This window comes from Triticum urartu, chromosome 2A, assembly GCF_056163025.1.
Source record: "Triticum urartu cultivar PI428250 chromosome 2A, HENAU_Tu73, whole genome shotgun sequence".
NCBI lineage: Eukaryota > Viridiplantae > Streptophyta > Magnoliopsida > Poales > Poaceae > Triticum > Triticum urartu.
This window is the reverse complement of record NC_141874.1, coordinates 505920523-505944894: the sequence shown is the minus strand read 5'-3', so window position 1 is coordinate 505944894 and position 24372 is coordinate 505920523. Positions and strand designations below refer to the sequence as shown.

At 50.6% G+C, this 24372-nt stretch overlaps 4 protein-coding genes and 1 pseudogene across 5 annotated transcripts; 3 read left to right on the top strand and 2 right to left on the bottom strand.

Annotated features, from left to right (window-relative positions):
• Positions 1–600: 600 nt before the first annotated feature.
• LOC125538262 (Co-chaperone GrpE family protein) lies at positions 601–3006 on the top strand. Its single transcript, XM_048701537.2, has 3 exons — positions 601–884; positions 1527–1988; positions 2635–3006. Exons 1-3 carry the CDS (start codon positions 684–686, stop codon positions 2836–2838), a joined length of 867 nt encoding a protein of 288 aa, XP_048557494.1. The 5' UTR covers positions 601–683; the 3' UTR covers positions 2839–3006.
• A 540-nt stretch (positions 3007–3546) lies between these two features.
• LOC125538261 (uncharacterized) lies at positions 3547–8272 on the bottom strand. 2 transcript variants are annotated; one of them, XM_087544189.1, is made up of 4 exons: positions 6108–8272; positions 5040–5220; positions 4889–4928; positions 3547–3963 (listed from the first exon to the last, which is right to left on the bottom strand). In XM_087544189.1, the coding sequence occupies exons 1-4, from the start codon at positions 7997–7999 to the stop codon at positions 3914–3916; spliced, it is 2163 nt and encodes a 720-aa protein (XP_087400315.1). In that variant the 5' UTR covers positions 8000–8272; the 3' UTR covers positions 3547–3913. The 2 variants fall into 2 exon arrangements, with proteins under 2 accessions (XP_087400315.1, XP_048557493.1); XM_048701536.2 differs by having other exon boundaries at positions 4880–4928; positions 6108–8269.
• Positions 8273–8590: 318 nt separating this feature from the next.
• Positions 8591–13095, top strand: LOC125538264 (thioredoxin M3, chloroplastic-like). Its single transcript, XM_048701538.2, has 2 exons — positions 8591–9033; positions 12449–13095. The coding sequence occupies exons 1-2, from the start codon at positions 8712–8714 to the stop codon at positions 12769–12771; spliced, it is 645 nt and encodes a 214-aa protein (XP_048557495.2). The 5' UTR covers positions 8591–8711; the 3' UTR covers positions 12772–13095.
• Positions 13096–14379: 1284 nt separating this feature from the next.
• On the bottom strand, positions 14380–17423 carry LOC125538260 (subtilisin-like protease SBT1.7 pseudogene; annotated as a pseudogene).
• A 3338-nt stretch (positions 17424–20761) lies between these two features.
• Positions 20762–21496, top strand: LOC147985647 (uncharacterized). Its single transcript, XM_087541675.1, has 2 exons — positions 20762–20869; positions 20936–21496. Exons 1-2 carry the CDS (start codon positions 20762–20764, stop codon positions 21494–21496), a joined length of 669 nt encoding a protein of 222 aa, XP_087397801.1.
• The last annotated feature ends 2876 nt before the right edge of the window (positions 21497–24372 follow it).

Sequence of the window (24372 nt, the reverse complement as noted above, 5' to 3'; positions counted from 1 at the left end):
GGCAGCGACCCCGGCTCCTCCTTTTGAGCACGGAGGCAGAGGGAGGGGGTGAGGAGACATGGGCGGAGGAGAGGCAGGGGAGGAGGAGGTGGTGGAGGCAGAGGAGAGGAGGCTGCGGCCGAGAGGGAGGGGGGTGGCGGCGGCACGGAAAAGAGTAGCAAAATGAGGGAGAGAGAAGATATTTTCACGGGAGAGAGAGGCCCCAATCCTAATCTTTTCCTCGCTCGATGCGTTTGCTGTGCACTATTCATAGCGACACGTGGACGGCGCGAGCCTGCCTAGCACCCCCTTCATCCTTTGTATGTTCAATGGTGTGTCTGTTAACTATGAGACGTTTGTAACATCTTTGTCAATCTCAATCTCAAGATCCATTGGTTTAGGTCCTTAAAGTGTTTATATAAGCAGTGTATATGCATGTATGTGTTCATAGGAGAGTGTGCGTCTGTGTCTGGTATGTACTATATATTTAAAAAAAATAGAGGCTCAGTTGTTAAATCTGTGGGGGGGTTTTCCACCTAAATTACTGCCTTTTATAAAATCGACTAAATAAATAATTTAATAATACGAGAAATACAGAGCCGTGCTCACCCTTGGAACAATCTGGGGTGCACCGTACAATTCCACGCCGCGTTTTCTGCACTTTCCAGACAGCACGGAAGCAAAACGATAGAGGCGTATCCACTATGGCGGCAACCTACTGCGCCTACCCCGCCGCCGCCGCCGCCGCCGCCGCAAACCCTACCAGACGCCGCCTGCAAACCCTAACCGCGCCGGGCGCCCTACCTGCTGCTCGGAAACCCAGCCGCCAACCCCCCACCTTCCTCTCTTTCCGGCGCCCCAATGCAGCGCTGCCGCCGCTCCGCGTCGCTGGCGCTGACCCGCAGGTGAGATCTTCGGATTCTATCCTCGCTGTTGTAAGCTACGAGATTCCTAGAGAATTTTGCCTCTCTGTTCCTCTTTCTTGTTTGAGAGACAGAGGGATTAACTGATTGGAAGAAGTGGTCTTCTAGCAGAAGAAAGCTGAGAAGATTATAATTCTTTTAGCTCCAGATTTTTTTCTTCTGTGTTTATGCTGTGATGTGTTACGTTTGGTGGTTCATAATATTATTTTCAGTGAAAAGTTTCACTTATAGAGTACTTGAGCAAGTAAGGGTGAATTTTGATGTGTGAGGTTGACACTGGTAATTGATAAGCATTCATTTTACAGTACATATACGGTATGCTCTGAACAAAAAAAATCATAATGGGGAATGTTGTTTTTGCACTCATCAGCTGAACTGAACAAGATTGAGCATAGTGATAGAGCGAGTATTATAGGTATTAAGACACAATAGCAGATATGCATGTTAAGCTACTTTTTCAACTCATGAGACATAATTATTGAATAACCAAAATATTGGCACAGGTACGGCAAAACTGAAATGGAAAATAATAGGTTGATCATCAAAGAAAAATCTGTAGCTTATTGTTATGTATATGAAGGAGTTGATTTATCAAGTTTCACTAAACTGTTTAGTTTACTGCAGGTTGTAAATGGCGAAGATTTCCCTCCTATGAATGACCTAATTCGACTATACAAGAAAGCCTTTCTAGATGGAAACGAAGATGTTGTTAGTGACATCGAGAAGGCAATCACTAGCATGGAGGAAGAGAGAAGTAAAGCAGCTTCTCAGTTTGAAAGTATCACAGCTGAAATAGCTTCAGGGAAGAATAAGTTTCTTCGCTTAAATGCTGATCTAGAGAATTTTCGGAAGCAGACTGAAAAGGACCGTGCAAAGTTTACATCGAATATACAAGTGGAACTTGTACAGAGTCTGTTGCCTCTGGTTGACAGCTTTGAGAAAACAAATGTAGAGATCACCCTAGAGACTGAGAAAGAGCAGAAGATTAGCGCAAGCTATCAAGGCATATACAAGCAATTAGTAGAAACACTGAAAAACTTAGGCGTAGGGGTTGTGGAAACTGTTGGCAAGCCATTTGATCCAGTGGTAAGTATTGTTTACATCCTTCTTTATATATATTTCATCTGAGTGACCGCTTTAAGTTTTATTGCAATATGCTAAAGATTATGAATTACACGCATATTGATACGCCGTTAGGTTTATTTTGGATGTAGTGTGGTGATACGTAGATGATGTAGGCTTGTTAGTTTAACATTATGGTTGCACTCGACAGTTGGATTGCTGGCATTCTGCTGGTCAAACGATTCTTTCATATTTACAACCTGGTTCATATTCTGTAGTGAGTTTATCTTAGCTGCCACACGTTTCATCAACATGCATTTTGTGAATTTATATTATCTCTTCGGCTGAAAAAAGTCACTTGATTACTGCTTTGAACACTTTGGACAAGTAGGAACATCACTTTTGTCCTTCTCAAAACAAATTGAAGGATAAATAATAACTACTAGCCTCTAAATTGATTGTGCTGTTGACAGTTTGACACACACGCCTTTGTTTGCTCATTTTAATAAGTACATAAAATTCCCTGAAAAAAAAGTAGTACATAACATGGTTTGGATTCATCATGTATGCACAATGGTTCCACCTGGAAGTACGGAGCCATGCTCATGCTACTCTTCTTTTCGCATCATATGCAACATAATACGAGTCGATACCCTCTTTTCTTTTTAAGGTTCATGAGGCTATCGCGCGTGAAGAATCCACAGAGTTCAAGGCAGGCATCGTCTCACACGAAGTCCACCGAGGGTTCCTTCTGAGGGAGAGGGTGCTAAGGCCTGCCGCGGTGAAGGTCTCTAATGGTCCTGGTGACCAAAACGTGAGCTCCACATCTTCGGAGGAGCCTGTGGAGGATACCAAAGAGGATGCTGCTGTGTGAATCCGCCAGAAACCTGGCGCCAACATTTACCAAGTCGTTGTAGCTGGAGCACCATTGTTTGGGAGCTCTCGTTGTACTGTTAATATGGAGCAGAGTCATTTATGAGAATGTACACCTATGGTGATCTGCAACTTTGCAAGTATCCTAAAGAATTTTACTTTGGTGCAATCTAGCTTGAGTTCTTAGTTCTTACTGTACACGTGAATACTGGAGGTTTAACCTGTACTACCTTGTAAGCTCTAACCAGTAGTCTTAAGTTTGCTGATGTTCTTAGTAGAGTAGTGCATGGCTCAAGTGGAGGCAGCAGCTCTCAGTTTTGTCTCTCACTACGTCGGCGTGCTGGTGGTTACTGGTGACGGCGAACTAGCTACTGGTGGTTATTGGTGACGGCGAACTAGCTACTCCCCCGTCACAGTTAAATTTGCGTGCATTTCCATAATAGACAAGGTTTAGGGCGCATTGCATTTATTTCTAGTAGCTAATAAATACTCCGATGTACTATTTCTATATGCATGCGCAGTGTGAATGCTATTTCTTAACCTATCTCACAACTAATAGATAACCACCTAGGTCCCAGAGAATTTCCAAGCACGCCTTCTAAACCGTGACGGAGGGAGTACTACGGGTGTGATGACTCCTGGGTCCACGTTTGGCCCGGTCCGACTACTTCAGCAACAGATGAACACAAACCTTGTTCACAGGACCATGTGAAACAACAAATTTAAATTTATGTATGACATATCAAACTGTTTATACAAAAAAGAACAATCCTTTTAGGGGTGAATACACCATTGAACAAATGAACAAAATGCTGTGGAAACTATGGTACACTCGTGCGCTAGGTCCAGACGACCAAAACACTAACCATCTACTCTAGTGGTTGAGCAAACCGTGCAGACCTTGTCTTCACGGAGCGGCCAAGATGACCCTGGACTGGACGTGTGTTCGTGTTGTGTCCGTGAGATGCTGCCGGTGCTGCAGCAGAAATTTAACTGTTTATTTCCAGCTATACTAGAACAACTCTGTTCATTCATTGAATTCTCGGACAGTTTCAGCAGCAAGATTTAGCGCCACATCAGAAGAATTTGTAGTCCGGAGGCTGCTGATCCCAAACCTCCATAAAACCTGGAAAAAAAAGAGAACAGTTTCAAAAATTGCAACCCAGTCTTGGGGAAGGATGGAACATAATGCCAGGAGCTCAGAAGCATTGTGCCGCTGTCATGGACGGCAGGCTGCATTTTTCAGCAAGCAAAACTAGTAGCATGTTGTTCATTTTCTTTTATTTTCTTGCGAGGGGAACAAAAGGAATTCAAAGCAATCTACACAGAAGAAGTTCGAACTTTGATGATTTTATGCAAACATATGATCCACAGCTCCGGCAACTGACAGCATTCTGGAATGTGTGAGCTGACCCAAACTACGTACATGCAGCTCAAAGTATAAGCTAAAATCTAGTATGAGACACCACCTTTTTCCAATTGTACAAATATTTGTGGTTTGCCGACTAAAGTGAACATAGGCACACTACGGGGCTGTCTGGTTCCCAGCCACACCTAGCTACACCTTGCTACACCTAACCTTAGGCAAGTTTGACCAAGTTAGGTAGGTGTTTGGTTCTAGCCACACCTAAGGCAAGGATTTTTTTATGAGCAGTGAACCCCACATGTCATAGACACCAAAAGTGTGGCAAGATTCCCTTAGGCAAGTCAAAGTGTGGCTAACAATTTGAGCAACTCAACTAAGGCAAGTGTGGCAAAAATCATGTGGCAATATATGGCAAAGATAGCCACAATCCAAACAGCCCCTACATTATCAGCATTTCCACTATCTATGCTGCAAAGATAACCGATATGTGCAGAACACCAAATATGAATTGAACCTTAGTGCTTGCAAGTTTAGAAATTACTATAGAACTTTGGCATATTTTCTGTAGTCATATAAGTTTCAACATTCTACGAAGTAGGTAAATGAGAGGTAGGCTGCACTTCACAGAAACAACAAAACAAATATAAAAAGAACATAATAGAGAAGCATCAATTACCAATATCACCTAGAGAATCATATATTGGATCATCCATGACAGTAATGACCTGCAAGAAAAATATATTTATTCATTATTTGTGAAAGCTATGTGGCATTATGATGGTAACTCCACGAAATTTCACTTGCTCTAGCGGACTGCCAGCACCAGCAAACCTCACCTCTGGATCATTTAGGCCCATCTCGGCATGAAGGTCTGCATGTAATGGTGGGTAGCATGGCATATCAGCACCAAGGAAATCTGGAATTGCGATGTTATAACCATCTTGCGTGCCAGGGAAAATGTTTGTGTTCACACTAGAGCTCATCATATTATCCATGCTTGGATATACCATCTCACTTCTGATAGACAGTAGATTGTATTAGTATGGAAAGATAGATTAAAAAATTGAAGCATGTAGCAAGCATAACAGATATAGAAATATATATCAAGGCAACTTAAGAAACAGGTGTCAACTTATAGTCTTATACATGATTGGTTTGACCACTGAAATGGTTCCCCCATGTTATTGACAGGTGGACTACACAAATATACTGAAGGCGTGGTTGTACCATCTTGAGCATTACTTTGGGATAGTGCCACGCTGCTACACATATACACAGTAGGTTTGGTTTAGAAAGCAATTGACAAAATGTTCCTTTTTAGCTGAATTACTTCAAATTCCAGTAGCTACAAATAAGTCTCTTGTTCTCTTTTACTGTGAATGCAGTATCTCATTATATTAATGCCCTAGATATGAAAAATACAAATCTTGCTGTTGCTGATGCTAAGATGGCAGTGTTTTCCAGGAAATCAGTAATGAAACTATTGGCGAGATAGCTTCCAGCATATTTACCTATCAACAGTTTTTCGAAGATCACTGAGCCAATTACTGCTGATAACTGGCTAGTGGCTACACAAAAATGATTGCCTAAACTTAACTAGTCCGAGACAAGTTTCTTCAAGGCCAGACATGATAAATCCATAATGTCAAAAAGGAAATGAAATGTTCACTCTGTCTTGTGTATCTATCAGCCAATGTTTAGGAAATCGTTAACTGGTAACTGCTCGGCCGGCTTGGCAAGTAGGGGATTAATAGGCGAATCGGTCCATAAATCAGTTAATAGGCTACTTGGTGGCCCACCGAGCAGGGATTAATCAGTCAATTAAATGATTTATCGGACGATATTTTGAAAAATGCTATCAGCAGAATGAAATAGCAGACAGATGGGAGGAGGAAGGAACTTACTTTGGTCTTAAAGTATCAGACACACTAGGTTCAATTGGAGGGTCATCTTCAATATCAATTATTTGAATAACCTTATCGTTTAACGGAATTTGGGAAAATCTGTCAGTGTTACTAGCATTGTTACCCACAGTTGTTCCAAAATCAAAAGGCTGCTGATTTTGCACCTCCATTGAACATACAACATTGGAGCACTGGCCAAAACCAGGATCATTTCGTATATCAGCAAGCTCTGGACTACCAATGAGGTTGAGATCACATATTTTAAATGAGCTAGATTGACCAAGTTCTTCCTGTTTTATCGTGACAACAGCTTCATCTTTGATATTAGGTAATAATTCCACACTATCTGTTGTTTTCCCTTTATCAGCTGAATCAATCAAGTCTTCATGTTGTGGTGGTGTATCAATATTGTAAATTTGCACTTCTTCCCTCACTTGAAGCTTCGAACAATCGTGCTGAGAAGCCAGTGTAGGATTCAGTCCATCACACTCCTTAATTTCCTGAACTGTGTAATGTTGTGCAGTACTGTTCTGTTCTTGCACATCTCGTATCTCAGTTTGTGCTGCTTCTTCTTGGAGTCCCACGTGTTCCACCATTTGATTGCAAGCAAGACTTGGGTCAGTATGTTCTAGGCAGACAAGGTGATCTTTATTGTCTCCCTGGACATTAGTCAAGGAGCTGTCATTTGCTGATTCATCAATCACCATCGGAGGAGCCAGATCTACCTGTTTGGCCAATGCAGTATCTCTATGGGTTGATGCTCCATTCCTATGAGCAGGTATTGATCGTGGTCTTGTTGGGGCTCTTGCAAAATTACAATTGCTCAGCAAATTCTGACAACCACCATGCAAATTATTTTCAACGCTTGATCCCTTCTCATCTTCAGCCTTGTCATCTAAACTCTTGTCATGTTCAGCCTTCTCGTCCATAATACTACCATCATCAGGCTTGTCATCTGAGGGCACTGGCGAATGATTTATCTCCCCCTCCTCAACAACACCAGAAGAAGCATTAGTATGAATACTCTCACTGTTGATCCCTTTCTCAACGACCTCCAAATCAGACACCTTAGCATCCTCCTCCATTTTATTAGCCTCATTCTCATTCTGCACCTCTTGCACGACATCAACATCCTTCCTGACATTACTGTTAGAGCTCACCTTTGAGCCAGTATCCTCCAACTCTGACTCCCCCACAGCCTCCAGCTTCGATGTTGGTCTGTCCCCGGCCACGCCCGAGACACTACTCCCAACCTCATCAATCCCAGCACTGGCTCGCCGGTCCCTCCTATACCCAGGAGCCCTATCCTCCTCGTCATCATCACCATAATTCCGGCTATCCAAATAATCCCTACTCCTCTCCCTGTCCCGGCCCCACTCTGAATTCCTGTTGTAAGCCCCAAACTTCCTCTTCCCCCTCCCATTGTAGTTACCATTGTCACCGCCATTGTAATCACCACCATGGTTCCGGCGTGAGCGGGGGTTAGGATTACCGTACTCATCATCAAGACGCTGTCGGCCATTCCGGCGGGAGTCGTAGAACGCGGGGGCTTCCTGAGCCTGCGGCAACGGAGGCGCGGGCGGCATCTGACCCCACCCAGCTCCACCGCCCCGCTGCAGCGATGCCGGCGGGAGCACGCCTTTGGCCACCAGGTACTCGGCGGCGAGGCGGCCGGCCTCCATGAGCACCTCGTACCTGTGTCGCGCGGGCGCGCCCGGCTGAATGGACGGCGGCGGCGGTGGGGGCTGCCGATAGAAGTGCTTCTGGCCGCGGCCGCCGCGCGCGAACGGCGGCACGCGGCTGCGGCCGCCGCCGTGCTGCGGGTACTGCATCCGGGGGTGGTCGAATCGGTGCGGCTGCAGGCTGACGCCCTGCTGCTGCCCCCGATCCATCCGCGGCAGCGAACAGATGCAACGCGACAGAGAACACGCAACAGAAGGGAAATGCGAGAAATCGCGCGCGCGCGCGAGCCGGAGGAGGGCGGAGGCTCACGGGCGGACGTCGGCGGGCCGCCGGACCATCGATCGGGGGGGGGGGGGGGGGGGGGGGGGCGCCGAGATTTGGGGCCTCCGAAGCCGGAGCTGCGGTTTTCCGTTTCGCGACGAAAAGGAGGAGGAGGAGGAAAAAATAGTTCCAGGATAATTTGCTCGCAGCTGCGGGTGGAGAGGAGAAATGATTTACGAGTCAAACGAGAAGCTCTGATTCGTTTTGCTGTTTGGACGGTTTGGGGAGAGGTGCGTGTACGCGTGGATCGGCGGTGGATAACCGGAGTTGTTGACACGGTGACAGGTGGGCCCGGTGACGTGTGTGGGCCATGCGCTCCGGCTCTTGGTTAGGTTGGCCACGCTCATGGGGCCGATGGTGACGGTAGGTGGATGAGAGAGAGAAACAGAGGGAGATGTTGATCCCTTCCCTTTGATTCATGGAAAAGAATGGAATATCTCGTGCGAGAATTCGAGTAGTATTTCTGGTGGTATTCCCGCGAACTCAAGGCTCGCGGAAAGGAAATGGCGTGGCCGCCTCCCTCCCTCCGTCCACGCCGCCCGTTCGCCATCCGACGGCCGCGTTTGCACTCGCGCATTTTCCGCCTTGGCCGTCAACGTAATGAGCTCGGACGGACCGCGTGCTGCCTGCTGCGTGCGTCTCATAAGTTTCCACCCACCACGTTCTCCGCCACGACTCCCCAGCTCTCAAATTCCTCAAACCATGGCCGCCGCGGCCTCACGGCACCTCTGCTCCGCCACGGCGCTGCTGTCCCCCTCCGCCGCCGCGGCGCCCATCCGCCAGAGGGTCGGCTACGGCTCCTCCTCCAACCGCCGGTGGCTGTGCCGCCGGTGGGCCCACGGGCCGGATGCCGCGTCCCGGATCCGGCGCCTGACGACTCGCTCGAGGACAGCGAGGGTGAGCTGCGCCTATTCCACCGGCGGTAAGGGCCGCCTCGCTGGGATTTCCGTTTCACTCGGACGCCAGCCATGTCTTCGTTTCTCGTATGATTAATTAGTCCTCAGTGCAGGTAGTTTGCGACTACAACATAGAACAGTTGTCATACGATTAGGCCAACTCCAGCGCACGACCCCAAACGGACGTCTGTTTTGCCTGGATTCTGTCTGTTTGGGTAGAGCAATGGGGTCGTGTCCGGGCATCCTGGGATACGGTGGCCGTGCGCCCAACGCACGGACGCATCCTTTGGTCCCATCCTGTCCGTCTCCATTTTCAAACACCAACTTTCGAAATACCACGCCCTAGTTTTAGGCCAGCGTCCCTAGTTCACGCCGGCAACACAGCCAGCGGCCTACACGTCCTCGCCGGCAACACAGCCAACCTCCAAAATGAATAGTTTTGTTCGCCGGCAACACAGCCAGCGGCCGGCAACACAGTCAGCCTCCAAAATGAATTTGTTTCTCGCCGGCACACAGCCAGCGGCCGGCAGCCATGCCAGCCTCCAAAAAAAGAACGGCCATGGCCGATCAGACGACCTAGTTCAGGCCGTCGGCGTCGAACATCTCCTTCTGCTTGGCCTCGAACCAGCTCCTCGTCTTCTCGCTCATGATCGCAAGGGCCACTCATTTGCTTTGGTTGCGGCATTGGTGGCCTCGATGTCGAGCTGCCTCTGCCTGGCCGTGACATTGGCGGCCTCGATGTCGAGCTGCCTTTGCCGGGACGCCTCCTCCATGTCGATCTTCCTCTTCTTGGCCGCCTCCTTCATCTCAAGCTTCTTCCTTTGAAGCTCTAGGTATTGCTTCATTTGCTCGTCCTTGCTTTGTCGTTTCTTCTCGTCCCTCACATCCTTTTGAGACATCATGGCATGCAAAGTCTCATGCAAGGCCATGGATGAGGCATCACGTATGTCGTCCACCTTGGAGTTGGTTTTGCCCCTCGGCCTCTTCAACGCCTCACCATCTCCACCTCCAGCCAACGCGGCCGTCTTCTTGCCTCTCTTCCTTTGAAGTTCATGGTATTGATCCTTGAACTTAGGGCAATTGTTGATGATTGTCCAACAATGCGTAAGAGTGAATGGCTTGTCATTGTGCCGGGCCTTGAATGCTTCCAAAGATTGAAATGCCTACACCACATGATCAACAACAATTGAACATGCGAACATATACAAGGCCGAAGTCTCATGGCCGTAGCAACGAAAGAACTAGGATGAGGAGAGCATACCATGTCCACAATGCCGAGACCACTCACGGGCCGTGTTTCAACGCTCTCAAGTGCGGCACAATACTTGTTGCACTCTTGTTGGATGAACAACCACCTCTTTTGAATCGAGGTGATGCCACGGTCGCTTGTAATTTGGTAGGGCTCAAACATCTTTCTTTCATGGAATGTTTTGTGGACTCTCGTCCAAAAAACAAGGCCCTTTTGTTGCGTGCCAGTCCTCGGATCTTGGCTAATCTCCATCCAACATTGGCAAATCAACTTGTCCTCGTCTTGTGAATATGAACCCATGCGAATGCTCTTCCTCCTCTTTTGTGCTTCCGCTCTTTGGGTGAGCTCGTCGATGAACAATGGCTCGCCCCCAATATCAATATCATTGCCTTCTTCTTCATCACCATCACCTTCGCAATAGATATCATCGTCTTCATGCCACGAGTCAGCATGGTCGTGGGCCTCTTCATCGGCAACGTACTGGGCGCGGCCATCCTGACTTTGGGTCTCCTCGGGATCGTAGGCACCGCCATGCCCACCCTCGTAGATCACATCCTCCATGAACTGGTTGTAGAAGGGGTCGTCGACCGTTGGCGTTGGTGTTGGCATTCCGTCGAACAAGACGCGGGGGGACGGCATGGTGCCCGTAAACGGTGGTCGTGCTTGCTTTCTTTGCATCTCGACGGACGGCCGGCCGGCCGCCGCTGGACCCCGGAGTGACGTTGAGGTCGATGACGGCCGAGGGGCGCGGGGTGGAAGGCGCGATCACGCCAACGTCCGGCGACCCCGAAAAACGGGTTTGGCCGTCGTGCCTTGGCGGAGGAAAGCCGGGCGACATAGGCGTGGTCCGCGACGTCGACGACGGGCAGTGCTGAGGCCTGGCGACCGACGAGCCTGTGCTCGCCGGGCCGACGGCTGCACCAGAGAAACCCGCCGGACGGCAAAGGCCAAGCATGAGGAGGGTGTGCCCTTTGTTGATGATGACCTCCTTCTCGTCGACCTCGGCCTTGTGCCGCGCGGCCTCCACCGCATCGCGCTCGGCGGCGAACTTAGCCGCGGCGGTCTTGCCCTTGACGGCTGCCCTCTGGTTCCTCCTCTTCGCCGATTCCGCGTCCATCTTGGCGAGCTCCTCCGGCGTGCATTCCGACCGCGGCTTCCTTGGACCCTTGGCCGCCTTCTTCTTCACCTTTCCGGGCGGGTCGACGGCCAGGCCGCCGGAATTCGGCGGTGCGTCGGCCATGGACGGGGGAGGGTGGTGGGCGGGACGTGGGGGGGGGGGGGGGGTAGCGCCAAATGGGGCGCGGGGGTTTTGCTTTGTGCCACCGTCGGGCGGGCCAGGGGAGGACAAGCGCGCTGTCCGTTTCACCCCAAAAGCCGCCCAAACTTGGGCCGGGGATGGGTCGAAAGGGGACAGAAAATGGACAAAAGTCCGTTTGCGCCCGCGCGCTGGGCCGTCTGGTTTGTCCCTTTTGCCCCAAACGGACGCACCCGGACATGATGTGGTCGCGGGCTGGAGTTGGCCTTAGATTCGGGCCACTTGAATATGTTGCAAAGATGAACTGTATGACTTAGCAATCCCAATTCCTCGCTGTAAAATTCAACTTTATGTTCGGATCGGCCTTCTCATTCTGAAGTATGTCACTGTTTGAGGATTGAAGCTCTGGAATGAAGCGTTCTCACTGCTTAGATTGGTTGTTGGTGTGTGTCAACCTGTGTGAGTTAATCGCTAATGTGCTACTTAGTGTCTAATGTACTATGCAGGAAAATACAGCCCCATGTTCAGTTCTTAGATTGCTTGTTCCATTGATAAACATAGTGGAAATTACTAGTAAGCATCGTATGCCTGGCCTCATGGTGTTATTTTGCTGCACTACTACACATTATAAAGTCATAGCGTCATAACTCACTCGCTCACTATCATGGTACTGTCAGACTGTCGGTTCATGCAAGCTGCACTAATGCGTGAATCCTTCTTTTTCAGAATATAGAAGAAGCAATTAGCTTAGTTAATCTTTGTGATTCACCTCAGTGAAGAGTGAAGACTAGTAGCTACCTACACACTTCTTTCACGTGTTTGGTTTTCTGAACTCCGTTAATTAACTTCATCTGTTTTTACTTCTTTGTGACTTTGTGAATTTAGTCTGCACACGTAGAGAAGATATGTAACAGTAGTGTTCTTTACATTTGTACAGCTGAAGCAATCACTGCATGTTCCTGGAACCAAAATGTCATCTGCAGTGATGTGCCTGTGCTTGTGGAGTTTTGGGCCTCATGGTGTGGACCTTGTAAAATGGTCCATCGAATTGTCGACGAGATTGCGGCCGAATATGATGGAAGAATAAAGTGCTATAAGCTTGACACTGATGATTACCCACAAACTGCAACTTCCTACAATATTGAGAGGGTTCCGACTGTTTTACTATTCAAGGATGGAGAGAAAATACATAGTATTACTGGAACTCTGCCAAAAGCCGTTTATGTGAGGGCCATTGAGAATTCTTTCTTAGAACAGTGACCATTTTGGTTACAACGTTATATTGTTACTTGGTCCAGATTCATATTCCCATATACTTGATTTTTCACTGCCAGCTAGTGGAAAGAGTAGGGAAGGTAAAGTTGGAGTTACAACTTGAGCTTCTTGTTATCCCTTAGCTACACAACTTACTGTAAATATTGATGTAGTTCTGAAAAAAAAAAGGATTGCTGGACCTCTTTATTTTACCTTGAGGGTTGTAATGAATCATGATTGTTATCATTGATGTGAAACAGGGACGAATATTTAAGGCCCTTAGAAATATCTTGTTAAATGAAGTCAAATTAAGATTTCCGTTATACTTTACTTTATGTACCTCACATTGTCTGTTTTTCTTCTTCTTTTGCACCCCTTATGTATCAACATTTTCGTGCTATTTTTCAGAGCTAGAGTAAATACTTAATCATTTAGTTCCTATATACAGAATCATCTAAGATCTAACCTATTCAAGTTTATCTTCTGAAAAGGTTTATCCCTGTTATGTCAGTGCAATTGTTGTTTCTGTGGGGCTGCTAATACCGAGCTAATTGTCCCAGGTAACTCTTCAAGGCATGTTTGATTAAACCTCTCCTATTATTTATTGTCTCTAATCTGTAATATATATCTAGACTTAACAGGCTAAACCTTGGTTATGATGCATAACTTTTATTTTATTACCCTTTAGCTTGCCTAGGGTGTAATATTTAGCTCTCGTTGGGCTGACAAAGAAGACCCACACACAAGGTAAAGGCTGGCGAAGAAAAAGACTAGAATATTGGCAAGTACTTTGGCAGGCGGTATCAACAGGCTGTTGCCATGGATTTTTAACCTTTCCATGCTGAAGACTAGTGCATAGTAAGTAGTTGAGAGTGGCTTGAGTGGAACCAATGGTAGGATACAATAGACTTGCGTTCCTTAGAGATTGAATTGCTTATTATTGATAATATCCAACTGAATTAATTCGATTATCTCATTTTTCGTGGACAGTAGCACAGTTGCAGCTGCTCCTACAGTGGTACTGTTTGGCTAGTGGCTACATGTATTTACCCTACCTTTCGGAATTTGAGCTATGTACAGTAGCCTTCTGAGGAGGTATAGCACAATTATATGATTGGAATTTCTGGTGATCACCAGAATGTTCAGGTAGACCTAAATGCAGCTGAACCACATCAAGTGCCACATGATGGCGATCAAAGTTCTGGTGATCGTCTGATGACTGCCTGACTTAAATCAATTTGCTGAAGTCTGTTTTTTCTCCAACGGTATTCAGTTTGGAGCTCTGAAGTTGTCTGAGCTTTACTTAAAATTCAGTCTAATGCTACACTTGGTTGTAGAAGGTACTGGAGTCTGGATTGAAGCTTTAGACGCAGGTGGTGCATCAGGTGCTTACACTTTTTTTCGGATTTAGGACTTGGATCATTCATATGTACTGTAACAACCATCCACTTTGCCCTTTTCTGAAGTTTTATTTTGTATCCCTCATGGCAATATCAATAACATCTGGAAAAGCAGACAATCACTTTTCATCATTTTTCTTATGCACAAATAATCTTTTTATGTATGGTGTATGCTGGTACCGATCACTGTTGTTGATGGAGAACATACCAGCCATTTGAGATTTCCAAACAAGCATGTAACAATGCTTATAATTTCACACCCTATTACATTTAGAGATTTACATATTTTGAAGCAAATCAAACTGGTGGAATATGTGTTACTAGCTCATTTTAGGCCAAATGTGATTTGTTGAGAAAAATGTGTACAAATTTATAAATTATTATAGAGGCTAAATACACTTGACATCATCAGTACCATACCTTGGTGCGCTTTTTCTCCTTTGCTTTCAGTCTATGTATTACTTCTTCTGGTCAGTATTATATTATTTATTGTTTTTGTATGGTCATCCTTTATTTCTGTTCCTGCTATGTTGGCAGGTCTTTCTCCTCACTGAGCAAATGCTGAGACTATTGGACTCCTGACAGCATGCTTTCCTCCAACCTCATTCCAGGTCAAGAAGCCATGGTTTCCAATGTAGCTGTAGTCATCTCCTGCTCTCTTCACCTGGCTGACCTGCACGGTGACACTGAACCCTTGCTTGCTGCCTTTGCCTCCAAAGGACAGTGCTGACGGCGTCACCGTCACCTTCATCCCTGCCGGAGCCGTCACCGACACGCTGTACTTTGCTGCCGAGCCGGCGACGTTGGTCAGGACCCTCTTGAACGTCCGGGTGGCCGACGTCGTGTGGTTGAGGATCACCATGAACGATGGGTAGTTCAGGTTAAGGTTGGCACCGGCGGCGCAACTGGCGTTTCGCCGGCCGGTCACGGCCGCTATCTGCCGGCTGCTGTAGCGGAGGCCGCAGAGGAAGTTGACGTAGTCATCTGCCGTCGCGTCGTACACCAGGCCGGGGTCTGTGGCCTGGTTGGGGCTCACGTGGCCGCTGCCGTAGTCCAGAGGTGTCCCTGGTGATCGATTTGGCATGCTGACGATGACGTTGTTGGCGTTGTCCTTCACGTAGGCCGTGGTCATCATGGCCGAGCGGATGGCTGCCGGGCTCCAGTCGGGGTGCGCAGACCGCAGCAGGGCGACCACGCCGGCGACGTGCGGCGACGCCATAGACGTGCCGGAGACGAGCATGTACTTGGCGTAGAGCTTCTGCTTGCCGATCTCCATGATTTCCTTGTTGGGCACCCATGCCGCGAGGATGTCCACCCCCGGCGCGACGATGTCCGGCTTCAGGATCGCCGGGCTCATCTGGGTCGGCCCGCGGGAGGAGAAGTACGCCACGGCCGGTGCCGGCTTGACGCCGAGCTCCGTGCCGACGAACCGAATGCTCACCTTGGGCGCCTTGGTGGCCGTCACAAACTTCTGGATAGCGGCGCCGTCCGACGGGGTGACCAGCACCAGCGGCATGACGTAGTCAGTCGGCTGCAGGAATTCCTTCATGTTGCTGGCGGCGATCAGCCCGCGGCCGCCGGCGCCCTGCACCTCGTCCATCTGCTCCCTGAGGCTCTCGCCGGCTGTGCAGAAGACGTACTTCCCGCTCACCTCCTTGCGGCTCAGGCTGGAATAGTCGCACTTCTGCTTGCTCTTGTTGCCGTGGCCGTAGTAGAGGTCGGCGTCGGCGATCGGTGTGTGCTCCGGGTACACAGATTTGCCGTGGATGCTCTTGCCGCCGCTGCCGCTGCCGAGCGTGACGGTCGCCGTGAACTCCCTGTCGATGGTCGACGCGCCGACGGTGGTGATCCAGGGCGCGCCGTTCATGATGGTGTACCCGTCGGAGCCGTCGTTCCCGGCCGAGCACGTAACGAAGATTCCCTTCTGCATGGCGGCGAAGGCCCCGATAGCTATGACATTGGTGTCGTAGGAAGTTTCAGGGAAGCCCAGCGAGAGCGACATGACGTCGACGCCGTCGGCGATCGCTCGGTCCATGGCGGCCAGCACGTCGCTGGACGCGGACTCGAGGGTGTCGCCCGAGAAGACGGCCTTGTACATGGCGAGCCTGGCCATGGGCGCGATGCCTGTGGCCGTGCCGTTGGCGTAGCCGAAGTAGCTGGCGCCCTTGACGGCGCTGCCGGCCGCCGTGGACGAGGTGTGGGAGCCGTGGCCGTAGTAATCCCTGGCCGAGTCGTAGTCGTCCGGCGCGATGGCGAGGCCGCGCTGCTTGAGGGCCTTGCTGAAGGAGCGCGCCCCGATGAGCTTCCCGTTGCACATGGAGGCCTTGAAGGCCTTGCCGACCTCGCACGCGCCCTTCCACCTCGCCGGCACGGCCTTGGTCGTCATGCCCGCGTCGCTGAAGCTCTCGCTCTCGGGCCACACGCCCGTGTCGACGATCCCCACGATCACGTCCTCCCCGTACTTGGACGCCGGCCAGACGCCGCCAGCGCCGCCGCCGGTGAGCCCGAGGAACTCGGGCGTGCGCGTGGTGTGGAGCCGCGCGTACGTCTCCGCGAAGGCGGTCACGTGCCCCTCCATCCCCTGTATCTCCGCGAGCTGCCGCGGGGTGAGCACCGCGCTGAAGCCGTGCATGGCGTGCGCGTACGTGTACAGGTGCTCCGGCGCCGCCTCCTCCTCCTTGCCAGCCAGCGACGACAGCACCGACGTGTACCAGCCCTCGTGCGTCGTGAACGGCGTCGGCATCGCCGACACGTCCATTTGCACGATGTACGGCCGCCGGTCGCCCTCTGCAGCCCCCGCCACACATGCCACCAAGAAGAAGCTTACGCCAAGCAGAGGCAAAACCTGACGGTTCATCCTGTCAGATGTTTCAGCTCAGGGCAGAGCGTCTTCTCCTCTTATGCAGGCTGCGAGGAGCGAGAGTGAGCGTGAGTGGATGCCACAAGTGGAGGGCACTCGGAGGGCGCGGTGGTGGCACTGGTGGCAACCTGCCGGATACATTATATACATATTGGATTCCATGGAGGCCATGAGCCCCCCTAGAAAACTAGCCAAGAATCTTCTGAAGATCATTCTCTGGAGGAAAGCAGCTCAGACAGCAGGGCCCCGGGCCGTGCGGACGGGCGCCATGTTCCACCATGTATGTTGCAATCATTCGCGTCGGCCGTTGGCTAGCTTGGCGCGAACGCGAACGCGAACGCATAGTTGTGTTGGGTGTGCGTCCATTTCGCTGGGCTGGCCTTGCTTTCCTCCCACGATACCCTCCGCGCTGCCTTTACAGCAGCAAGCAGTACTGATCTCAGTCTCGTCCGGTGGCCGCGCCGTTAAATCTTACTCGACAATTCGTTACGCACTCGTCGTTTCGTTCGGGTCAGGTCGTGGCACCGAGAGGGGCGCGTGCATGCTCGCAAAGTCTCAAGATATGTTATCCCTCCCTTGTGGGTGCTGCACTACTGCACTCGAGTCTTTTCACTGCTCTTTTGTCTTGTGAGATCCTACCGAAACACGTTTTCCATTAAGGAAAACAGAGGTTTGCTAGAGAAAATGTACGTACGATTTATCATGTCTCTCACGTACTGAGATGAGTAATGCTACATGACCAGGATTGGAGAAGGGGGGGGGGGGGGGGGGGGGGGGGTAGAAGTTTAAGTAAGAAGTTTCGTAGCTTTACGTGGAGTCGTGGATGTAGAATTATCGTACTGAGATATAGCAGCAGCCATCGGGGTTGACTGAACCCACGAAAGGGACTCAAGTGCTGAACCCTCTGAGAAAGGGGAGGAATTTCGGGGCTGAAGGCGTGCGACACAGTTTGAATTGCACACCCATTTAATTCTGAATCCTCGCGTGCCGGATTCTAATTCTCGAACGACGGTGACTGAAATCTGGCTTGAAAGTGATCAGAGTTCCTGGGATCATGCATGGCGCAATCAAGTTCTGCTCTGCACCAGTCGTCAAGCTCTGAGTGATAAAGCTATCGACGTGGATGGTCTTGCTTCCTGCGAGGTTCAAATCAAACAGTAAATGAAGCTCGAGATTTTGGGTGCTCCTTCGGCTGGTCTTCTCCTCGTGCTCCACTCAGGTTCGGTTGAGTGCTCCGTCTGGTCTGGCCGACGGTTGCACCATCGAAGGGATTTCTTTCTTAATTGCATGCATGCAAAGTCATTACACGATCACGATTTGGGTCATCCATCTTTCTATCCAATGCAGCTTCATAAATGCTACTGGATGGAGAGGAGTACAAGGGGGATGCAAACGAAGATTGCGGGTGGATGCAAGAGGGGTGGGTTTGCGGCCAGTGCCACAACAGAGGCTTATAGTCGTCGCTAGATGGTCTAAGGTTTTGGATGTAATTTTTATTATTTCTAGTGTCTGTTGTACTATCATGATTGAAGATGAATAGATTGAAATTTTTTTCGGAAAAAAAAGGCTTGTCCCTGTTTAGAACAAATTATTTTTCATATTACTATTATTTTTTGTGGAATATAGGATTTTCATATCAATGATTCCTTACTTTTCTTCACATTCTGGAGGATTCAACCCTCATGTTTCTATTTCCTTTGATAAGTCCGACGCAAAGAATATTCTACGCTATATCGCCTCAATCTTCCCCTCCCATATTCTCCGCTGTTCTCTTTGTTGACGAAACAATTTCTTGTAAAATTTTGGAGCATTCAAATAACTAGGTTGTATAATTCTTGCATTTTAGATTCCAGTAGAACTTAATGAGACTTGACATCCGATTCTTGCAAAATTTATATGCCTGTATTTTTTCTATCTCACGTTTGTTTCAAAATGCTCTTAGACTATCCACAATGGGAGTAACATAGATGGTAACATCACACTTATCTAGACAAAATAGATGATGTGACATATAATTAATGAAGAAAGAGAGACATGTGATAACATAACTAGTTACAATAACATCACACATATCAAGAAAAAATAAGTCTATAACCTAATAAATGAAGTGATGCATGACACAACACATATATTACTACCCAATAGCATAGACTAGTAACATATGCATGTTATTACTTTAAGTTACTCCCCACTGTGACTAGTCTTAGTGTTAATTTTATGACCAACGACGAACTAACTAGCTGTGGGTCGCCACTTGCACCCCTAACAGGTGGCATGCAGTAGTTGTCAAGCTTGGATGGTAGCACTGTCCTAGAAGAAAGTGGTTAATTATAATGGTATATGATTAAGCAACAAAAGAGATAGACACCATGATGCAAAGCTGATGGTGATGAGTCTTTCACGAGGCCAAGTAATCATAGGCGGTTGGTGCATCAGGCGTGCGGCCTTTTACTAGTAGGAGTACTCGTAATCCAGAGACCAGGTCGGGTGCAAATGGCAAGGAGAGAAAAGGATGTGGTCGATCCACTTTGTTTCAACTTTCAAAGACGTTAACATAATTAAAGGCTCGTTAAAGCTTCCTAAGGACCTTATCAAGCAAAGCTTGATGCCTATGTTCTCAAAAGAACGTTGTTTTTGTAGTGAGCCGGCTTCCGGCTCAGGTTATCTAGAGCCCCGGACAATTCTTGAATGAAGCCATAAAAGAACTGTAATCTGAATATGTCGGACAGAGAATTCTTGGCAACATTCGCTTCTTGACTGCACCATGGCCCTGGCGCGCGAGCATTATTGGATCTAGACCTTGTCCATGTGATAACTCAGACTAGAAAACCGAATGCTAGATGTTGGATCTTTACACTTCTTGACTCCCATCCGCAGACAGTTTTGTGAAAGCATCAGTTACCTTGTGGTCAATATGGCACGCCCCGCGCAAGGCTATCCACGAACATCAGATCCATAGCCCGCAAGCTACAAATTGCTTCATACAGGCATCTCCAACGTTCTATGACAAACGTCCGGATCGCACAGTCTGGGCACTTTGAGCCCTCTAGCGCTGTCCATTAAACGTTCGCGGACAAGTCCGCACGTTCAAATTCATGGTGTTGAGTATGTTATTTATGCATATATATTGTCTACATTCATCTTTTTAGTTTGTTGTATAGATTAAGGTAAAGACCTCATTTTGTATTTATATATACCGTGCACATTGCACCGAATCAATACATTGTACAATTCATACATCTTCATGGTATCAGTTTTTAGGTTCTAAAACCCTAGCTTCCGCTGCCGCCGGCGCTGCCGCGCAACTCCTCTGCACCGCCGCTGCCGACGACCGTCTCTCGCGTCGGCCGCCGCCCTTATCTCCCACGCATGCCATCGTCCGATCGCTCGTCGCCAGCCCGCCCCAAGCCATCGCACCAGCCCGCTAGCTGCCGCCCGCGCACCTATCTGCATCGCCAGCCCCGCAACCCTGCATCGCCTGCTGCTACTGCCACGCACGTAGCCACGCCGCCTAATCCAGTTGCTAATCCCGCCCGACCTGCAACCCTGCATCGCCTGCTGCTTCAGCCGCAAGCCGACACACCTCGCCAATCCAGCTGCTGCCGCGCAAGCCGCCACGCCTCGCCCGCCCAGTCGCTTCGCCCGCCGAGCCGCCGCGCATCGCCCGCCCAGCAACATTGCCGAGCCGCCGCAAGTCCTAACCCGAGTCGTCCGAGCCGCCCGTCCGGTTCCCGCTATGTCGTCTGTCACTTCTTCCACGTCCACTAACTTCAACCCGTTCGCCGACACCAACCCTTCCGATGTCAACGACATCCGCAAGCTCAACATCTTCGAGCGGGTGCCGGTTCGTCTCTCTCAGGTGGACTCCTATCACTCGTGAAAGACGTATTTCTCCCTTGTGTTCCGTGAGTATCATCTCATAGACCACGTGGACGGTACCGTCGACTCCAGCCTCGTTACCGAGTTTCATGACTGGTCCACCATCGACACCACAATCATCTGCTGGTTTTTCCTCACCATCACGCCCGACCTCTTCCAGACGGTCGTGACGGACGATGATGATGCATGCGCCGTGTGGACCAAGCTGAACGGGCTCTTCACCGACAACAAGCTCCAGCGTCACGTTTTTTTGCAGCAAGAGTTCTTTGGGTGTCATCAGGACAACACCTCCATCGAGGACTATTGTCGCCGCCTTAAGACTCTCACTGACGAGCTTTGCGATATCGGCGCCAAGGTCGATGATGACCTCCTCCTCAGCACGCTCACCGCCGGGCTCAACGAGGATTTCGGCAACGCCACGGGGAACCTCAGCCTCATCCCCAACTCGTCCTTCGCCAAGTTCGTTGCGTACCTCCGCTTGGAGGAGCGACAGATGAAGCAGGTGAAGACGCGCACCATCCACACCGCTCTCGCTGCCGGCACCACCCGCGGCGGGCCTCCGGCGCCTCCCGCTATCCCGGCACCCCAGTAGCGTCATCAGGCGCCTTTCCCGGCGCCCCAGCAGCCGGGGCTCCTGCCACTGCCGTACGACCCGCCCGCGCCCCCCGCTCCTCCCGCTGAAAAGCGCCGCGATGGCCGCCACGGCGGTCAGCAACAGCCGCAGCCGCAGCAACAGTTTCAGGCGCCGCAACAGCTCCAGGTGCTGCCCTCATGGGCCTCCGGCTATAACCCCTGGACCGGTGTCGTCCATGCGTACACCATGCCTGTTCCACGGCTCCTGCACCGACGCTTTCCGTGCCGCGCCCACCGGCGCACCAGGCATACTACGCGGCTCCGCAGCCGTACGGAGGATACCCACCGCCACAGATGAGCGGCGCCTATGGTCTCCCTGCGGCCTCGCCGCCGCCCTTGCCGGCCCTGCCGCCGGCACCTTGGGATCCGGCGCTCCTCGCCGCGCTGCACGCTGCGCCTACGCCGAACAACTACACTGGAGGCGGCGATTGGTACATGGACACCGGGGCTACGGCTCACATGTTTGCTCATCCTGATAATTTTGCCTCCTTCACTCCTGTCACCACCGACCGCCGCATCATTGTCGGCGACGGTTCCACACTACCTATCACACATGTCGGGCACACTTCTTTTCCTTCTACTTCTATGCCTATTACTTTGTCTAACATACTTGTGTCACCTCATTTTATTAAGAATCTTGTTTCCGTTCGTTGTTTAACTCGTGAAAATCCTATTACTGTTGAATTTGAGGAGCTTGGTTTTTGTGTCAAGGACGCTCGAACCAGGATGGTACTTCACCGATGTGACAGTCTCGACGAGCTCTATCCGGTGCATCCGCCGTCCACCTCCACCACCGCACCGGTTGCTCTCTCCGCCGGCGTCGATCTCTGGCACGCTCGTTTGGGTCATCCCAACCCCGTCACACTTCGTCATATTCTTAGGAGTTTTAATTTCAGTTGTAATAAGATAGAGGATCACACCTGTCATGCCTGTCCTGTCGGCAAACATGTTCGCCTTCCATTTAATAACTCCACCACAATAGCTTCTTTTCCTTTTCAGTTGATTCATAGCGATGTGTGGACCTCTCCGGTTCCTAGTAATTCGGGCTATTTATATTATTTGGTTATTCTTGATGATTATTCGCACTATGTGTGGACGTTTCCTTTACGACGAAAGTCGGATGCATTCTCCACTTTGTCGGCTTTTTACTCCTATGTCAGCACGCAGTTTGGGCGTCCCATTCTTGCTCTTCAGACTGACAATGGAAAGGAGTTCGACAATCTTGCTTTCCGCATTGTTCTGCATGGCACAATTTTTTGTCTCACATGCCCGTATACTTCACAGCAAAATGGTTGAGCCGAACGCTTCCTTCGCACTCTGAACGTCTGCGTTCGGACGCTCCTGTTCCACGCTAATGTGTCGCCTCGTTTCTGGCCGGATGCACTCGCTACTGCTTCACTTCTCCTTAACCTTCGCCCTTGCCGCCCACGGTGGAACTATGCACCTCACCATCTTCTCTTCGGTACGCCCTCATCTTATGATGACTTGCATATTTTCGGGTGCCTTTGCTATCCTAGCACTGCGGACTCCGCTCCTCACAAACTCGCACCTCGTTCTATCGCTTGCATCTTCATCGGCTACCCTTTCAACTCCAAGGGATTTCGGTGCTACGATCCCGTCTCCCACCGTGTGTTCACTTTCCAGCACGTTTACTTTGATGAGCATGTGTTTCCGTTTCAGCAGGTACCTCCGGCTGTTCCTCCCGCCACCGATGACGCGGGCTCCTCGACGCCGCTCCCAGGGCGCTCGCGCGCCTCTCTTGGCCCGTCCCTGGCTTTGAGGCGCCCCCCCCGCATGCGGCGCCTCCTACAGCCGCGGCACTGGCCCCCGCGGTCCCCCCGGCGCCCACGGCCTCCGCCCCCCCGGCGCCCGCGGCCCCCGTGGCCTCCTCGGCGCCCCCAGCGCCGCCGGCCTCCTCGGGGCCCCCGGCCCCTGCGCCTCCGGCACCTGTGGCCGGTCCGGTCACCCGCGCCCGTACGGATGTTTTTTGCCCAAGCTCGCGCTACGCCGCGGATGATTACGTCCATGCGGCGTCCACCTCTGAGCCGTCGCCATTGCCGTCCTCCGTCCGAACCGCTCTTCCTGACCAGCACTGGATGGCCACGATGCAAGAGGAGTTTGACGCCCTGTTGCGCAACTGAACGTGGCAGCTTGTTCCCCGTCCCCGGCACGCCAACGTGATTACCGGGAAATGGGTCTTCAAACACAAGCTCCGTCCTGATGGTACTCTTGATCGCTATAAGGCGTGCTGGGTCGTTCGGGGCTTCAGACAGCGTGCTGGCATCGACTTCACCGACACCTTCGCTTCGGTCATCAAGCCCGACATGATTCGCATGGTTCTTCACCTTGCGGTCTCCCATGCTTGGCCGATGCACCAGATGGACGTCTCCAACGCCTTTCTCCATGGTCACCTCAAGGAGCAGGTCTTCTGCCAGCAGCCCAATGGGTTTGTTGACCCGACGCTTCCCGACCACGTGTGCCTGCTCTCGCGGTCCTTGTATGGACTCAAGCAGGCTTCGCGCGCGCTTGGTACCAGCATCGCAGCGTTTCTCCACCAACTTGGGTTTCGCTCTACCCGTTCGGACGCTTCGCTCTTCGTCTATCATCAGGGCTCCGACACGACCTATTTGCTGCTCTATGTCGACGACATCATCCCGACGGCATGTACGGCCGGTCTCCTCAGTCAGCTCACGGCTCGTCTTCGCGCTGAGTTTGCCATCAAGGACTTGGGTCCTTTGCACTACTTCCTCGGTGTCGAGGTGGTGCGCCATCCGGATGGCTTCCTCCTTCATCAGCGGAAGTACGCTCTCGAGCTCCTGGAGCGCGTCGGCATGC

What these genes read in the sequence shown, in the direction of transcription:
- LOC125538262 (XM_048701537.2), top strand. Translation starts at nt 684, where the DNA reads ATGGCGGCAACCTACTGCGCCTACCCCGCCGCCGCCGCCGCCGCCGCC. An exon ending in TCGCTGGCGCTGACCCGCAG is followed by an intron (nt 885 to 1,526) that starts GTGAGATCTTCG and finishes AGTTTACTGCAG; the next exon opens with GTTGTAAATGGCGAAGATTT. An exon ending in GCAAGCCATTTGATCCAGTG is followed by an intron (nt 1,989 to 2,634) that starts GTAAGTATTGTT and finishes TTTCTTTTTAAG; the next exon opens with GTTCATGAGGCTATCGCGCG.
- LOC125538261 (XM_048701536.2), bottom strand. Translation starts at nt 7,999, where the DNA reads ATGGATCGGGGGCAGCAGCAGGGCGTCAGCCTGCAGCCGCACCGATTC. An exon ending in TGGGCCTAAATGATCCAGAG is followed by an intron (nt 4,929 to 5,039) that starts GTGAGGTTTGCT and finishes TTTTTCTTGCAG; the next exon opens with GTCATTACTGTCATGGATGA. An exon ending in TGATTCTCTAGGTGATATTG is followed by an intron (nt 3,964 to 4,879) that starts GTAATTGATGCT and finishes TTTTTTTTCCAG; the next exon opens with GTTTTATGGAGGTTTGGGAT.
- LOC125538264 (XM_048701538.2), top strand. Translation starts at nt 8,712, where the DNA reads ATGAGCTCGGACGGACCGCGTGCTGCCTGCTGCGTGCGTCTCATAAGT. An exon ending in CTGCGCCTATTCCACCGGCG is followed by an intron (nt 9,034 to 12,448) that starts GTAAGGGCCGCC and finishes ACATTTGTACAG; the next exon opens with CTGAAGCAATCACTGCATGT.
- LOC147985647 (XM_087541675.1), top strand. Translation starts at nt 20,762, where the DNA reads ATGTCGTCTGTCACTTCTTCCACGTCCACTAACTTCAACCCGTTCGCC. An exon ending in ACATCTTCGAGCGGGTGCCG is followed by an intron (nt 20,870 to 20,935) that starts GTTCGTCTCTCT and finishes GTGTTCCGTGAG; the next exon opens with TATCATCTCATAGACCACGT.